The sequence below is a fragment of the Thamnophis sirtalis genome, unplaced genomic scaffold (assembly GCF_051295495.1).
Source record: "Thamnophis sirtalis isolate CommonGarterSnake01/CBP01778 unplaced genomic scaffold, rThaSir2_p1.2 scaffold_7, whole genome shotgun sequence".
In the NCBI taxonomy this organism is placed as follows: domain Eukaryota; kingdom Metazoa; phylum Chordata; class Lepidosauria; order Squamata; family Natricidae; genus Thamnophis; species Thamnophis sirtalis.
The window spans coordinates 68,768,606-68,784,036 of record NW_028261387.1 but is presented as its reverse complement, the minus strand read 5'-3'; the positions used below and the strand labels follow the sequence as shown (position 1 = coordinate 68,784,036).

At 33.3% G+C, this 15,431-nt stretch overlaps 1 protein-coding gene across 4 annotated transcripts in view; it reads left to right on the top strand.

Annotated features, from left to right (window-relative positions):
- The window catches only part of PTPRT (protein tyrosine phosphatase receptor type T), a 631,119-nt gene that overhangs the window by 536,036 nt on the left and 79,652 nt on the right, over positions 1 to 15,431 (top strand). For 3 of the 4 annotated variants that reach the window (XM_087720360.1, XM_014067162.2, XM_087720362.1), the window contains one exon: positions 9,682 to 9,711. The exons of the other annotated variant lie outside the window; for it this stretch is intronic. In XM_087720360.1, the coding sequence (XP_087576486.1) occupies positions 9,682 to 9,711 (30 nt within the window). The remainder of the gene's footprint in view (positions 1 to 9,681; positions 9,712 to 15,431) is intronic. 4 annotated transcript variants of the gene reach the window in all.

The following is a 15,431-nucleotide window of genomic DNA, read 5'->3' as shown; positions in this document are numbered from 1 at the left end:
AGATTCATTTTTCTTTTTTTAGTTGTGTTTAACTGAACTCTTTTAAGTTTAGAACTACAGTAAAGCTTTCTATATATGTGCTGTAATTATATATAAGTATAATTTATTGTATGTTTTACAATAAATGGTACGGGGAGAAGGAGCCTGTTTTATACATTTTTCCTGTTTCTTAAAATTTTTCTTAAAGTTAACTCTATGTTATAGCAAAGACAAGCAGTCCATCAAAAAGCATGCAAAAAACAAATGCTCATATTCTAAACACCAGTGCCCATTTGTCTCTATAAATCCCAAAGATGCTTACAAGCAGCAATGTATAAATATAGCCTATGCATGAGCATTAGAACTCTTTATAAATATATCATGCATACATTTTTTGTGCTTGAATTTAAATTCAGTTCAATTAATTAAATACTATACAGTTTTCCATCTATTTTGCAGTTTCTCTTGCTGAAAATGTGGGCGGGGGATAGCCTTCTGTAGGGGTATATAAAATGACTGAATTTGAACAATTTCAAATTTTGAATTATTTCATTTTAATTCAAACATTATTTAATGTCTAAACTAGCTATTTGACAATCAAAGATTATTTTGGAAGGGTTTTAAACTTGAAATAGAGTGGTTTGCACACAAAGCTTCAAAATGAGACATTTGCTCTTGGATTTAAAACAGTTTTAACTTCAGCGATGTGTTCATCTGTAGCTTCTTGCATTAAATGGAAGCAAACTAGCAAATTTTACACAACTATGCTAAATTTGGGAGCATTTGCTCATAGACTAGCTGTTCTCTTCACTATATTCCAATAAAATATAATTGAAGCAGTAACTGCAGTAAAAATAATACATGTATTTTATAAATGAATGATTTTGTATAGAATTACATTCTGCCTTTATTTATACATGGTTATGAGTAACCATTGTGCTTGAATATTAATTACATTTCACTATGCTGCTATTTATCATCTAATTGTTTTAAAGTATACTTATATGAAATTTAATAAAATAATTCTGGAATGGAAGGGGTAAAAGTAATTTATGTTTTCTTCCTACAATTATTTATCTTTTCACTAAGTGTAACCAGATTAGAACAAAGTTTGTATAAATTATAGAAATACAGCAAATAAAACAATAGCAATTACAGATAATTATAGTAATATTATCACAAAAATGCTAAACCCTATGCTTCATGTTGATATATTCCCTAGTAAACTTAATGACATATCAAAGTATTAAAATATCTTGGGTATGCAAAGATAATTCTGCATATACATATATTAATATTGGTTCCAGTTCTAGATGCAACACTGGAAGAAAGATTTAGAAAAATTGGGAGTTTTTCCAGTAAAACCAATGAGGATAACCAGGGGGCTAGGAACTAAATTCTATAAATGAGTTTAAAGTACTTATAGCTATGTTTGGCTAGAGGGATATAGAGAATATGATAGCATTGTTGTAATATTTGAACATGTGTCACGTGGAAAGTATAACATTGGTTTTCGTTCATTTCAGAATACAGGACAAAGAATAATGGATTTAAGTTAACAGGAGGCAGATTCACCTTAAATTATTGTGGGGAGGGAAACCTGCTCCAAAGTAAAGGCAATGATCCTAAGGATAGATCAGCTGAAAGAGCAATTAATGGATCGAAAAACATTGAAAATAATTTGCCTGACTGCTTTTTCTTAACAAATTTCTATTTAGACAGAAAAGGACCATGTACAGTATAAACTTACTGTTGTTTTACTAATTGACTCCTAATGCCTCAGGTTTAAATTATTATTTTTTCTGTGAGAGTTCTGTTTTCCCCATAGTGATTTATGACCAGGATGGTAGATAGCAAATGTAACAAACTAATTTCGAAAATGAAGGATTGCTAGAAAGGTAAAACTTATACCCAGGAATTTAATATATACCATGTTAAGACTTTTAGTATGTCTTTACAAACACATTGTTGGGGTTTTATAATCTTGTATACAGTCAATTTTCAAACAATAATTAAGAAAAGAGCAATAGGGGCCCACCAGCTTTAACAAAGAACATTTGGGTTCAGTTGTCTTTTGTCACTTACAAAATAGAAGCAAGCTAGAAATAGACATTAAACAGGACTATCTTGTCAACAAAATCTGTTGGTGCCCTGAAGTTACTTTTAAGCCTTCATCTAATCAAGTAGGTCAGAAGTTGTACAATAATTGGATCACAGTGGAAAGTATTGTCATATTGAGAGACATATGTCTTGCAAAAAAAAAATCTATCGTGCTTTGAAATGAGAAGCAAATTAGAAAAAAAACATTGGTGAGCTGGAATATCTGAGGAATAAAGGAACTGAGTCTTCAAAAACCCAATACTCAGAAATAATTTAATAAACAAATAATCAGATGGATGATACAAAAACAATAATTCAGCCTTCAAGAAAACGAGTAGTCTTTCAGCCCACCGAGCAACAAGGACAAGATTCTCTTGTCTTTTAAAGCAATGAGGCAGAAAATAGTAATTTAATTAGACAAACTTGAGGCATTACCTTCAGTTATCAGAGTGGCATCTGCTCACAGCCTAAGGCATTATGGCTGATCAGCAACAGACACAATTCATTTAATTTTCCTGATGCATTTTGTTAACCAAAAGGGAGAGTGATAGCAAAGCAGAGCTAGGTAAAGAGAAAACATTTTGGAATTAAATAGCAACAAAAATGCCCAGAATTGAAGTGATGTTGAAATTAAAGATGGATAAGTAGTCAAAAGATTTTATCTAACTAACATAAACACAAAATCAAACTGAGATTCTTTTGAGAAGTTTAATTAAAGTGATTCCGTGTTGAATATAAGCACATCAGATTCATTTGACTACACTCAAGCCTCACAATATTAGTATTTTGCTGTTCTACATGCTTCAGTTAAATTGCCAGTAATAGCTTTAACACTGAATAGCAATAGCAATAGCAGTTAGACTTATATACCGCTTCGTAGGGCTTTCAGCCCTCTCTAAGCAGTTTACAGAGTCAGCATATCGCCCCCACAGTCTGGGTCCTCGTTTCACCCACCTCAGAAGGATGGAAGGCTGAGTCAACCTTGAGCTGGTGAGCCGGCGAGATTAGAACTGCTGAACTGCAGATAACACTCAGCTGAAGTGGCCTGCAGTACTGCACCCTAACCACTGCGCCACCTCGGGTCCTCAATACAGCTTCAATATGTGACCATTCATTCAATGATGGTCCAAATGCACAACAGTCTTACTGAAAATGACTTGCAACAAATCCTCAAAGTTGTGATCATCACACCACTTTTGGTACATGAGCAAAATTAGAGTACTTGGCAACTGGCTCACATTTACAATGGCTATATCTTGAGGTTATGTGATCACAATTTGAAAACTTCTCTGCTGGCTTCCAACAATCAAAGTTAATGGGGGAAGCTAGATTTGCTTAACAACTTACTACAAATTATCATAAAATTGATCATCTGATGACTCGCTTTACAACTATACCGATTTACAATGGAAATTTGCGTCCCAATGATGGTTGAGGTTGAGGACTACCTATGCAAAAGATCTATCATGTTTTAAAAAGATCCTTCTTTCTCTGTTTATCTATTGGTTTCGGTTCAAAAGATAGAAGCACGCTATTTCTTACACATTCTTCCCTCACCAAAATATTTCAGAAAAGGAAACTAGTGCTACATTCTAATCAAATTGTGTGTTAATCCTGTTCTGTTAGCAGTCTACTTTTTTCAGTCTGATAATTATTGGTATAATTTTTAATTAGATGTACCTGGAAAAATCAAAATATTGATGTTAGAGGTAAATGAGAGCAGGATTTTAAAAAACTTTTATTCTCTGTGTCTGAATTTACAATTTATCAACTACCATCCTTTTTAAAAATTCCCCTAGTGTTCAGGGGTTTCTTTCCTTCCTTCCTTCCTTCCTTCCTTCCTTCCTTCCTTCCTTCCTTCCTTCCTTCCTTCTTTCTTTCTTTCTTTCTTTCTTTCTGTTTAGTATGGTTCCAGAATGCTGGCCTCTGAAAATAGGGGCTTCTATCCTAAGACTTCTTGCACTGACTATGTCGCCACATAGTTTTCTCTGGTCACATAGCCTGTTACACAAGCCATATGAACAAAACCTCTGTCTTTTGTCTATTCAAACATAAGAAGCATTTTCACTTTTTAAATTGAAGATTAGTTACATAAAAAGGGTAAAAAGTAGAAAGTAGGACAGCAGCTTTTAGCTCGTCTATAAACTCCCTTCTACAGGGATAATCACCCTTTCATTTTAAATACTAATGAATGAATGTGCTATTGAATAAATCCACAAATTACCTTAATCTATTAAAATAAATGCTGGAACCTTTAAGAATAGATTAGTTTCACACACAGATAGCAGTGAGACAAGTTTCAGCAAATAAGAATTTATTACTAGACATGTAGCAAGGAAAGGAAGCTTAGAATCTTAAAAAAGCATGTTTTACATTTCAATAGAAGTACTATTTTTTTCTTGTAATAGTTCAGATTCCTTTTATTTCTCTTTCTGCTGCTCCCTTGATCAAACCATATTATATTAATATATATCTCTTCTGTTGCAAGAAGATATTAAAATATATCTCTGTGGTTGCTATGAGTCAAAAATGACACAATCAATCACTAAAATATGATCAATTCAAGGTGCTTATCATTAGGACATTAAGCAAATAGTTGTAGAAATTTGTATTTTCCAATCATTCAGAATCAGTATCAAATCACTTTTTATGTACTTGGAATATTTTCCCAAATTCAATAGTGGATTTAATGTCTTTCTTTAAGCATATAGGTGCATGCAACTGAACTAATTTAATGTATTCTTTTCCAAACAACTCCCATGATCATTTTATTCTAGTTTGTGAATCTCAATGGGGAAAAAGCTTCCATCTGTATATAAATAGTGCAGAAAATTATTTTGATGTTAAAGATTAAATGACTGCCATTGGTATTTAAATTCCCATTGTTTAATGCTACATTTGCTCAATTTCATCAGGATCATAGGCTAATCTTGTGTCTATTAGTAAGCTGGAACTAGAAACTACTCTCCAACATTTTGATTTGTGGAATCTGTGATGAGAGTCTACTGTGAATCTTTAGAACGTTCGTTGTTATTATTATTCTTTTACTATGTGTAGAATTTGAATTAATCCCTATTCAAACCTATTCATATAACATGAAAAGTGCAATGAGCACATGGACAGAAAGTTGGATTTTATACAGGGTATACAGTACTCTTTGACTTGGAAATGGAAATGGAAGAAACAAAATAAGAAAGATGATGGAGGGAATGTCTTAAATCTACCTATTTAAAATGCTTTATTTTTGTTGGCTTTTTTGTTTTTCCAAGAGTAAATAGCTTCATTAGGAAGAGAAGGTGCTCATTATAAGAACTGTGAGAAGATGGAATAAAGAAGTATAGCCCCATGGCAAAATAAAGCAAATAAATTTAACAAATAAAACAAATAAATACAAACTGTCGTGGCCAAACTTTCGTTGAGACTTTTAAAAAAATATTGAGAAAGTAATAGGATAGATATTTTTTTTAATTTTATGTATGTATGTACAAAGGAAAAAATGAAAATGATATTTCTTCCTTATCCAACATCTTATCTTTGTTTCAGTAAAGCAAAGATGCCCTTCTCCTTCTTTTTTCTCTTTTTAAAGGCATTTAGCTGGTACTAAAACTTTAAACATTGTAGATATTTTGGGGGGAAGGGCTATTTTTCTAATAAAAGCTATAACCATTTGATGTCTTATATTCCTGCCTTGTTCTCTTTAGATTCCATAGCCTAACAACCTAACAAAGCTCAATAAAACCTCTTATCATCTCTCTGATTGTCAAAATCTATGTGTATTTGATGAGAAACCAATCAAGTTTCCAGAAATTCCAAATTCAGATTCTTGTTTGTAACCAGATCTGAAATCTGACAAACAGATTTTGCATTTCTGTAGTGAGACTCACATCCATCAATGATATTTTCCAGAAAACATATAGTAGGTCACAAAGTCAAAAAAAGGAAGCAATTATTTAACCATTGTTTATTTTAAAAAAAACCAGCACATGCAGCAATTAAAGTCCATACAAAATATGTTAATCATTGAAATAAACATATAGAGAGGAGTCTATGTACTTTTAAGAGAGAAGATAGAAGTAGAATGACAAAAAATGGGTAAAAGAGTACCCAAAATCTCAATAATCACAGTGGGAGTTTAGAAATTAAGGATTTAGAACAAAAAGAGGAAAAGTAAAAAGAATGTCTTCCCTACCAGTACTTTGAATAACTGTTATGAGAAGATTTTCATCCTGGTCTATTCTAGGCAATCCTCCTTTTGTAGATTCCACAGTCAAAGATAATAGTTTCCAGGGTACATATTTAGATGAACCATTCCTTCAACTGGGTAAAGAAGTAGTTTTTTATGCAATAGCAAGCAATTCACATTTGGAAGCATCGAGAAAGCAATAAAGTTCATAGAATGGAAATTTACTTGAATAGTTAATATGAATCCAGCAGCATTTTCTTTGATAGAATAATGGAGAGTGACTTTCTGATTTTTAAGTTTATTATGAACAAAATAAATAATGCATCCCTCCATGTAGACGTGTTGTACATAACATTTCTACATAATTTTCAAGACCTTTTTTGAATTTATCAGTATTATGTAGAGATTATCTTTAAAAATTGGAAGTTGGTTCATTTTTATAACAGCCAAATGAGAAATGAAATCTTTGTGTTATCAAGTGATTCTACACTTAAAAGCTCCAATTGAAATCATTGGATCTCAGTTAGTCATCACCAATGTCTCATGGATTGAAATGGAACTAATCAGTAGGCTGAAATGTGTAATCAATCAGAATGAAGGAAACATGTAGGCAATGAGGTACCAAATGTGCTTGAAATTCCATTTCATGCATAAGTAATTGAAACATAAATATTCAAGCTATTAATTCCATATATTGGTACCATAACATAACGGATATGGAACTGGAGTTTTTAAGGATTCAGTGGAATGTGAATGGAAAAAAGGGGTCTTTAAACAACCTAGCAGTATAAATATATAAATATTTATATTTAAATATTTAATAAATTTGAATCATGGTACACTGAACACTCACTTGTTTGTTTAACTTGTGGAGATGATGCAGTTGTAGCTTTGCTTGCTAAAACCTCATTGTGGTTGGTTGCTATAAGTTTAAATTTAATGCCCAAAGCTGTAGGGCAGGGTTCATGCTGTATGTGTAAAGGCTTTGAAAAGTTGTGTGTAAGTCATTTATTTTGTCATCTCTACTATAGAATATTTGTTTTCAGAAGTTAAGAATCCTCTCTGTGCTATGTTCCCATTTGTATGGTTCTCTCTGTTGGAGTTGGAGAAAATGATATTGTTCATTCCAACATATACTGAAGTTTGAGACATTTTTTTCCCCTGGGCCCTATATATTCTTAGTAGGAAATTAAGACTGTTGGCAAACTAATAGTCATTTCAAAAGTCCTTTTCTTGTGGCACTTGCACTAATGAATCTTAAAACATAATTAATATGGTGACTTCCACTGTTCCTGTGCATGTGCATACTGATAACAGGGAAAATAGAAAGGATGCAAAGGAACCAAAAACTGTGCCTATGTTTTCCTCCTTGTGACTTAGTTTTACAAATTGTCTTAGTTAAATTGGATTTAGGAAGATGGAATAGACAGCAGAGCTAAATTAATCTGCTGAGAAATCCTATCCCTTGTTTAACTGAAAAAAAAAATTGTATAAAGCTTTGTCTTTAGAGCAGTGGTTGGTTGGTTTAAAAGATGTTTTAGGTGACAATTTCTGATATTCAAGAATTACCTCTTGAAACTACAGTGATATTTTAAATCTGTTAAATATTAAGTATAGCTCACTGTACAGTTTTAGCTTTTGTCTGTTGTCTGTAATAGTATGTGACACATTTGTCAAAAGAGAACAACTTGTTCCTTGTTTTACAAGGTGCCTTTGAGGTGTAACACATTGCAATATGAATGGATGAACTTCAGGAGGTTAATGACTAAGTAGGAAGAACACGATATATCATCAGCAGGGGAAGAAACTGAATGTTAGGAGTATTTGAAAGTTATTATTTCTAAAGCAGATAATTTAGTATGCACTGTGTGCATTGACTGTGAACATGTGTGTGATTTCAAAGTGCTTATGCACAATTGCAAGCCTTATTCATATACATTTCAAATAAAATACACTCCAGACAGGAACAAATCAAATCATATCTTCCAGATTACATCCTGGTATGACACCATTTTACTAACTTAAACTATGCATGTACTTTCTAGAGGTTTGACAAATCCTATGTTATATAGCTGCTTTGTATGGCTCATAGGTAGCTTGAGAGAACATCAAATGGTTATTTTAATGCTCAAAGGAGCTTATTTGCCAGTGGGATATTCTGTGCAATGATATAAGATGTGTTTGCATGTATGTTCATAATGCATGGCAATTCAGGTTTAATCGAGAATCCTAGCTTTACAAGCATCCAGATTAAATATGTATGTGTACATTACTAGTTACAAGTGTGTTTGACGTTGTTTGAATCTTTGCCAAGACAATACTCTTCCTAGCAAATTATTCTACAACAGCTTGCTTAAAGAGGTTATAGACTAGAATACATAATTATGAGTTATGAAGTGCAGAGTTTATTTATTATATTTTCATATGCAAAAGCAATTCCATTATTAGAATATATAGGAAATGAATTATCAACATATTTAGTAGAGCTCAGCCAAATAATTCATAACTTTGTCTTGCTGTCTCCACATTGCTCCTTTCCTTGATTATTTTTGGGACAGCCTTGCAAGTTGTTTATTCATGTAGTAAGTCTATTCTCACTGTGTGATTGTTCTTCTTTCTGCTTTTAGTCACCGTACTGCTCCCCCTGCTTTCTTTCTTCATCTAAGACAGGGGGTGTCAAACACATAGCATCACATTGTCATTATGTGACATATCACGACTTTTCCCCCTGTCGCTAAACTAGGGGTAGGCGTGGCCAGCACAGGATGCATCTGGCCCGGTGACTGCGAGTTTGACACCCTTGATCTAAGATAACTTTTCTCTTCTACTTATGTCATGTGGTTAAATGTGATTGACTTTTCTGCAGTGTGATTTGGCTCTTTTGTGGCATTCTGAGATTGTCAAATTAAAATATTTACTGATTATTCTGTAAACTAGCAACTAGCGGTTAGATGGCAAAAATGGATGCATGGAATGCAACCATTGTTGCTGCCAGAATCACAAAATAGCCCCTTCTTCAATCCCATAAAAGCTTGCTTATGAATTTTTCAGTCTTAAATTTAGACCTCAGTTACCTCTGAACTTGTGTTCTTCATGCCTAAACAGGCTTAAAATAATTGGTAGGTATTATTATTGTTTGGTTAGGAACTCAAAGCATTGTGAACTGACTTGCCCAGGACTATACAAAACACGAGTAGCAGTTGTATTTATCATGTGCAAACATTCCTGTTTGAGGAAAGTAGCAACCAGACCTTAGACAGTATTCAATAACTATAGGAGATGAAAGCAAATTTGGTAGTAGAGTCAGCTCTGCAATACTATGTACAGTTCAAACTTAAAATCCTTGATATGAAGTCTAATTATGCTTTTTTCCTTCTTCCCCACTATTGGACATTTCCTTCATCTGACTGCATATTTAGAAGAAATGCATATTCCTACTCCTATTACTTGTAAGTACCTAGTTGGATATAACAATTTCCTTAAGCATGCACAGAGAGCAGCAGGATTTTGTTTCTTTGTTTATAAAATATTTTCTTGATTTTTTTTATTACTTCACTATTTTTAAAGAATACTATTAATGCCCACACTATTAATATCCCCAGCCACATATTTAAAGGGGAGAAAAAAAGAAAAACACAAGAGAGTTGGTTGTGTGTGCAGATATAATTCGTAACCTTCCCACTTCATTTTTCCCCAATAACCTTTGACTGTCACCTGTCTGAATAGGGTAAAAAATGAATACAGGAAGGACTCTTATTGTCCCTTACATTCCTGAAAATCAATACTATGCATTAGGAAATCTTCATTTGGAAACATTCAATAGCTTTACTTCTTTTTTTGTGTGAAAGTTGCTATTATTTGGGCATCCTTTTATTGAGACTGCAGATTTTGGGAAAGTGTTCAAAGAAGATAAGTTTGCACACTTGCATATTCACAGTTGTAATCAAGATAGAAGTAGTGAGGAAAGTAAAATCCTTAAAAATATCTGCAGCCATTTGCTTCTGAAAGGATCAAATTAGAACTCTGGTTCGTGTTAGCACCTTGATTAAATATCGTTGCATTGGTCTTATTGTTTGGGGTAAAATGAGTGATTGGTCATATAATTCCTCAGCATCTTAAATAAATGCCTTCATCTATTAATAAGGCCAGACTTGAACATTTTAACACAGGTCATTAAATCTAAGGAAGTTGCATAATTTAAAACAAAATTAACTAAATGCTTTTTCCTCAGTGTTCAGACTAACTTTTCATAGAATTCACATACAGGATATCATGTGCCATGTATGAATCAGTTTTAGAGTCCACCTTAAAAAGTACTTATTGCACTTTTACTTTGCTAAATTTTGATTTCCATAGTTTTAAAAGATATCCTAGCATTTGAGTTCAATTATTTTGGACTCTGCTAATCCTTAAATTATGCAGGCACAGTATCTTTGATTTCTTTTTGGCTGGCTCCCCTTATCAAATGTTTGTTTTTTGCTTTTAAAAAACAGCCAAATGTGAACTGAAAATGAATCATACATGTTTATTTAAGTTCATTTCTTTATTTCCAACTATTTATATCTCTAAGAGCTATAATCCTGTTTTAGAATATCTTTTGCACTTAACAGGGGGTTGCTATCATATTTCATATATATTATTTTCTCTCAAAAGAGAATTATAGAAGTCTTACGATTTTCTCAATTAATAAAAGGCAAGAACATTTATGTTCCTTTTTTTCCTTTTCTTGCTCCTTAAATTAATTCTTTTGCTTCATGAAATGTGATTGTCCTTCTGGTTCAGCCTTAGTATGTTTATAACATTAGGCTAATATTACTCTAATGAATGGATTAATATTACCCTATTAATAGGATAATATTAACTTTTGTCTTCTATTCACAGTCTAGGGAGAGCAAGGACAGAATGTATGAATATCATTTGGTGTAATATAACCATAGATTCAATCTCCCAATTCTCTTTAAAGAATTCACAGTGTCCTTCCAGCAAATAGATTATCTAGCTCAAGGGCGCAAAAAGTGAAGCCCATCATTACCTGTTTTGCAATCCCTACTTTAGATTTGTTTATAAAAATACACAGTCATTCAAGTATGAGGCCTAGCTGCAGAAAGCATTAGAATTTCAGAAGCCAATCCAGGGATAGACGGTATTATTTCTAGTTTAGGTTTCCTGAAATGATTCACTCAACTTGGTAGAAGAAGAAATAGAAAACTCGGTGTGGGGAGGAGAGGGGATGATGATGACATTACGTTGAATCACAATCTGGTTAGATTTTAAGTCACCTTTTAATTTACAAAATGCTCATAACAGCTAGTAAGGTGGCGCAGTGGTTAAATGCAGCACTGCAGGCTACTGCTAGATCAGCAGTTCAGCGGTTCAAATCTCACCGGCTCAGGGTTGACTCAGCCTTCCATCCTTCCGAGGTGGGTAAAATGAGGACCCAGATTGTTGGGGGCAATATGCTGACTCTCTGTAAACCGCTTAGAGAGGGCTGAAAGCCCTATGAAGCGGTATATAAGTCTACTGCTATTGCTATATTGCTATTAATGAAAATGCTTTTTAAAGCTAAAACAAAACAATTAAAATATATTAAAATATATACAAATGCTACATTCATTAATGCTTAGTCTACATTGTCCATTGCTTTCCATGGAGCCTAAATGTGATTTCATAGCATCAAGATGGAATAGTGGTAAAAGCATCAGGCTAGAAACTGGGAGACTGAGTTCACATTCCACTTTAGGCATAAGCCAGCTAGTTAGTTAGTGTACCGATTAGTTTATCTCAGTCCTAGGAAGCAGGAAGTAGCAAATCACTTCTGAAAAAAACTTGTTAAGACAACTGTAGGGACTCGTCCAAACAGTCTCTGAGAATTGGAAAATGATCTCACTGACTTTGCTCTGGTTATATATGGCCTGTAATGTTCAAGTCTTGTATCCTGCTTTTCTAATAATGCAGAAATTAAATAGAAATTATAGAAATTAATAGTATTTTGAACTAGTCCATCATCCAAGCAGTGACTAATTTTAGGGTGGCTTAAATTTATATTGTTACATCTTTAGGTTTTTATTTATGCTATTCTAGAAGTTTCACATTGTTTGCTATTGAGGGAGCACTGTTTACTTCCTAAGGGAAAACATTCACTATGCTATACTGTAGGCTAGGTTATAGGTTTCTTTTCTAGTTTTATCTCTCTGACAGAATATTGTTGAATATTCTTTTGAAACTTTCACATGTGCAAAATGAGTACCCAGGGATTATATGCAACCTTCTGCATGCTTAATATCATATATCAAAGCATATATTTAGTTTCCTCTGCAATCTCATGCATAAAGTAATAGAGTTGTTAAAAGGAGTGATTCAAATAGAATCATTTGGATAAATCTGTATCAACTATTTTGTGAAATGTCATCATTTACATGTTGAATCTGTCAAATATAGAAAATAAATAAAACATTGATTCTCCTTGCATTTTAAGAATATAATTCGACATGAATTGCTGCTATAGCATTTTTATATTTTTTTAAAGGTGCAGATAAATTTCTCAAGTCAAATCTTTGAAATGAATGGAAAGAACTGCACAACTGCAATAATTTTAGAAGCTTCACATTTGGAAAATATGATTATGCAGACTCCTTACCATTAAATCACAAGGTTTCCTATTGACAGTCACCTAGACAATTTTAGCATACAAAGTTGGATTTGCAGCCTTTGTGACTTTGTGAACCTGGTATTGCCCAGAGGAATACGGACATCTTTGTAACATTCTATTCAGCTTGTCCCAATCATGTAAATTCAGGATGTTCAGCAGGAATTATTTCACATCTTTTAAAGGATTTAAATATGATCTGGGATTCTCTGGGAATACTTGTTCTTTTTCATTTATTTAGTTATTTTGTGGTTAGCCTTCCTTTCGTCCAAGGGATGTTACATTTTACTTCAGTACATTCTCTTTAAATAAATAGAGCTAGATCTAGATGGCTGATCTAGATTTACTTCAATGCTTTAAGATACTTGCTGAGAGATTTCAAATCCTGTTTCCCTGGTCAAACACTGACTTAGCACTCACTCTATGATTCAAAGGTGAAATCAAAGTAGATATTTGAACAGAACTTAAAGATTTATCTCAGATGTTATGTAATTGTAGTCATTTAATATAACCTAACTGAAAATCCAATGTTTATTAGGTGCTAAAGAGGTTTCAGAGAGGCTTCTGTTCCTTATTGTCTAAAAAACTTTTTAATATACTACATTCTAGTTTTACTATTGGTCAACAAAATTCAACACATGTATGAAAACAGTTAACATAAGCATTTTTCTATGACATTTATCTCAGCACCCACTGGTTGCCTTCTCTTCTTACAATCATCTGGGAATTCTTTCTTCACCATTCACCTTGTCATTTCTGTAATGACCAAAACATAGTTATATACACACTCTGTGTATGATAACTGGCCATTTCATAAGCCTATGATCTGTAAAGGATTGACACTAATGTGATGAAAGTTACTTTTTCTAGATGCTTCAGTTGTGTTTAGATGCTTCAGCTGGTCAAGGAAGGGAACAGGAATTATCACTGATACAGCTTGTCATGACTTTAGAAGTAGCATTTGAATTGCTTTCTTTATGGAAGGTAAGCATTTCATATAAGTGCTTCTGTCACTCAAAAGACAGCTTAACACAATGACAGGTCAGAACTCACATTCAATACTTTAAATTTTATCTTTTTTTCTTGATGCGTCTCACAATGGAAGAATATAACTAGTGGAGTCCTCCAGGGCTATGTCCCAAGATAAGATACTTTTTAAAGATACTTTATATGTGGCCTGGAATTGGGCGTGACTAGTGAAATCACCAACTTTACTGAGGATACTAAATTGTTCAGAGTAGCAAAACCAATAAAGGACTTTGAAGAGCCCCAAAGGAATCTTTTCACATTAGCAGAATGTGTGTCAAAATGCCAGATGTCATTCAGTGTGAGCAAGGGTAAAGTGATACATGTTTGTACCAAAACCCCTAACTCCTCATATAAGTTAATAGGATCAGAGCTAGCAGTGATTAATGAGGAAAGAGAAGTTGCCAACATCATAATGCCCTTATATCAATCTATGATGTTGTGTGCAGTTCTGGTCAGCACACTTCAAAAAATGATTTAAGGGAATTTGAGAAGTTTCAAGAGGAGAACAATTAGGATAATCAGTTCTTAGTTTTCCTCTAAGATAATCAGAACAGTTTTACTGTAAGAAAAGATTGAGATATTTGGGAATTTTTAGTCTACAAAGGAGACAAATGAGGGGGCATGATTAGGGTGTAGAAAATTAAGCATGGTGGGCATAAAGTGGACAAGAAAAAGTTGTTTTTCCCTTCCCAAAATACTAGAATTAGAGATCAATACAGAGCAATTGAATTTTGGAAAAATGAAGACAACTGAATGCTTTTAAAAATACAGTGCATAAATAAATTGTGGTTCCACCAATTCATGAGAATCATGGGGATCTATGGCTGCTAAGCCTTGATGGCAATGTGACTGCCTCTGAAGGCGTAGATGTAAATTTGTGGGCTGCTCTGTACAATTGGTGGGTTGCTGATCTAGATGGGCCAGGCTTCTCATCCAATGAGGCCCTTATTATTTTCTTAAGCCAACACTTTTAAATAGAAACAAGATGCAAAGTAAGTCTTCAATAGGTGAACACTTACATTTTAAATATCCCTTAGCCTGTTAAAATGTAATAAAAAGGTCATTTTAGTCTTACCTTCTGTGATGTTGAGCATTAATGTCTCACTCTAATGGTTTTAATTGCTTCATTAGGTTTCTTCAATATATAAGCAAATTATAAGCTCCTGCTACTTTGAATCATTATATTGGCATATCAGGTTATTTATGTGATTTGTAATCTAGATAAAGGACATGAATTATCCCAAATGTTTTTTTCCCTTAATTTCTAAGTCCAGACTAGCATTTCAGGATTTTCTCTCTCATTTAAAAAGCAGCAAGGTAATTTTGAATTATTTTACTGCAGATATACCTTTGAATCTATGTTTGTGGGCCATTCAATTTCAAAGCTATACGATGTGCCTATTGCAAAGCAAAGAAACAATGGTATTTTATCATTTAACAGACCCAGGATAGGGAAATATATCAATCCTAGCCCTCCTTCATCTGTTGGCAGTT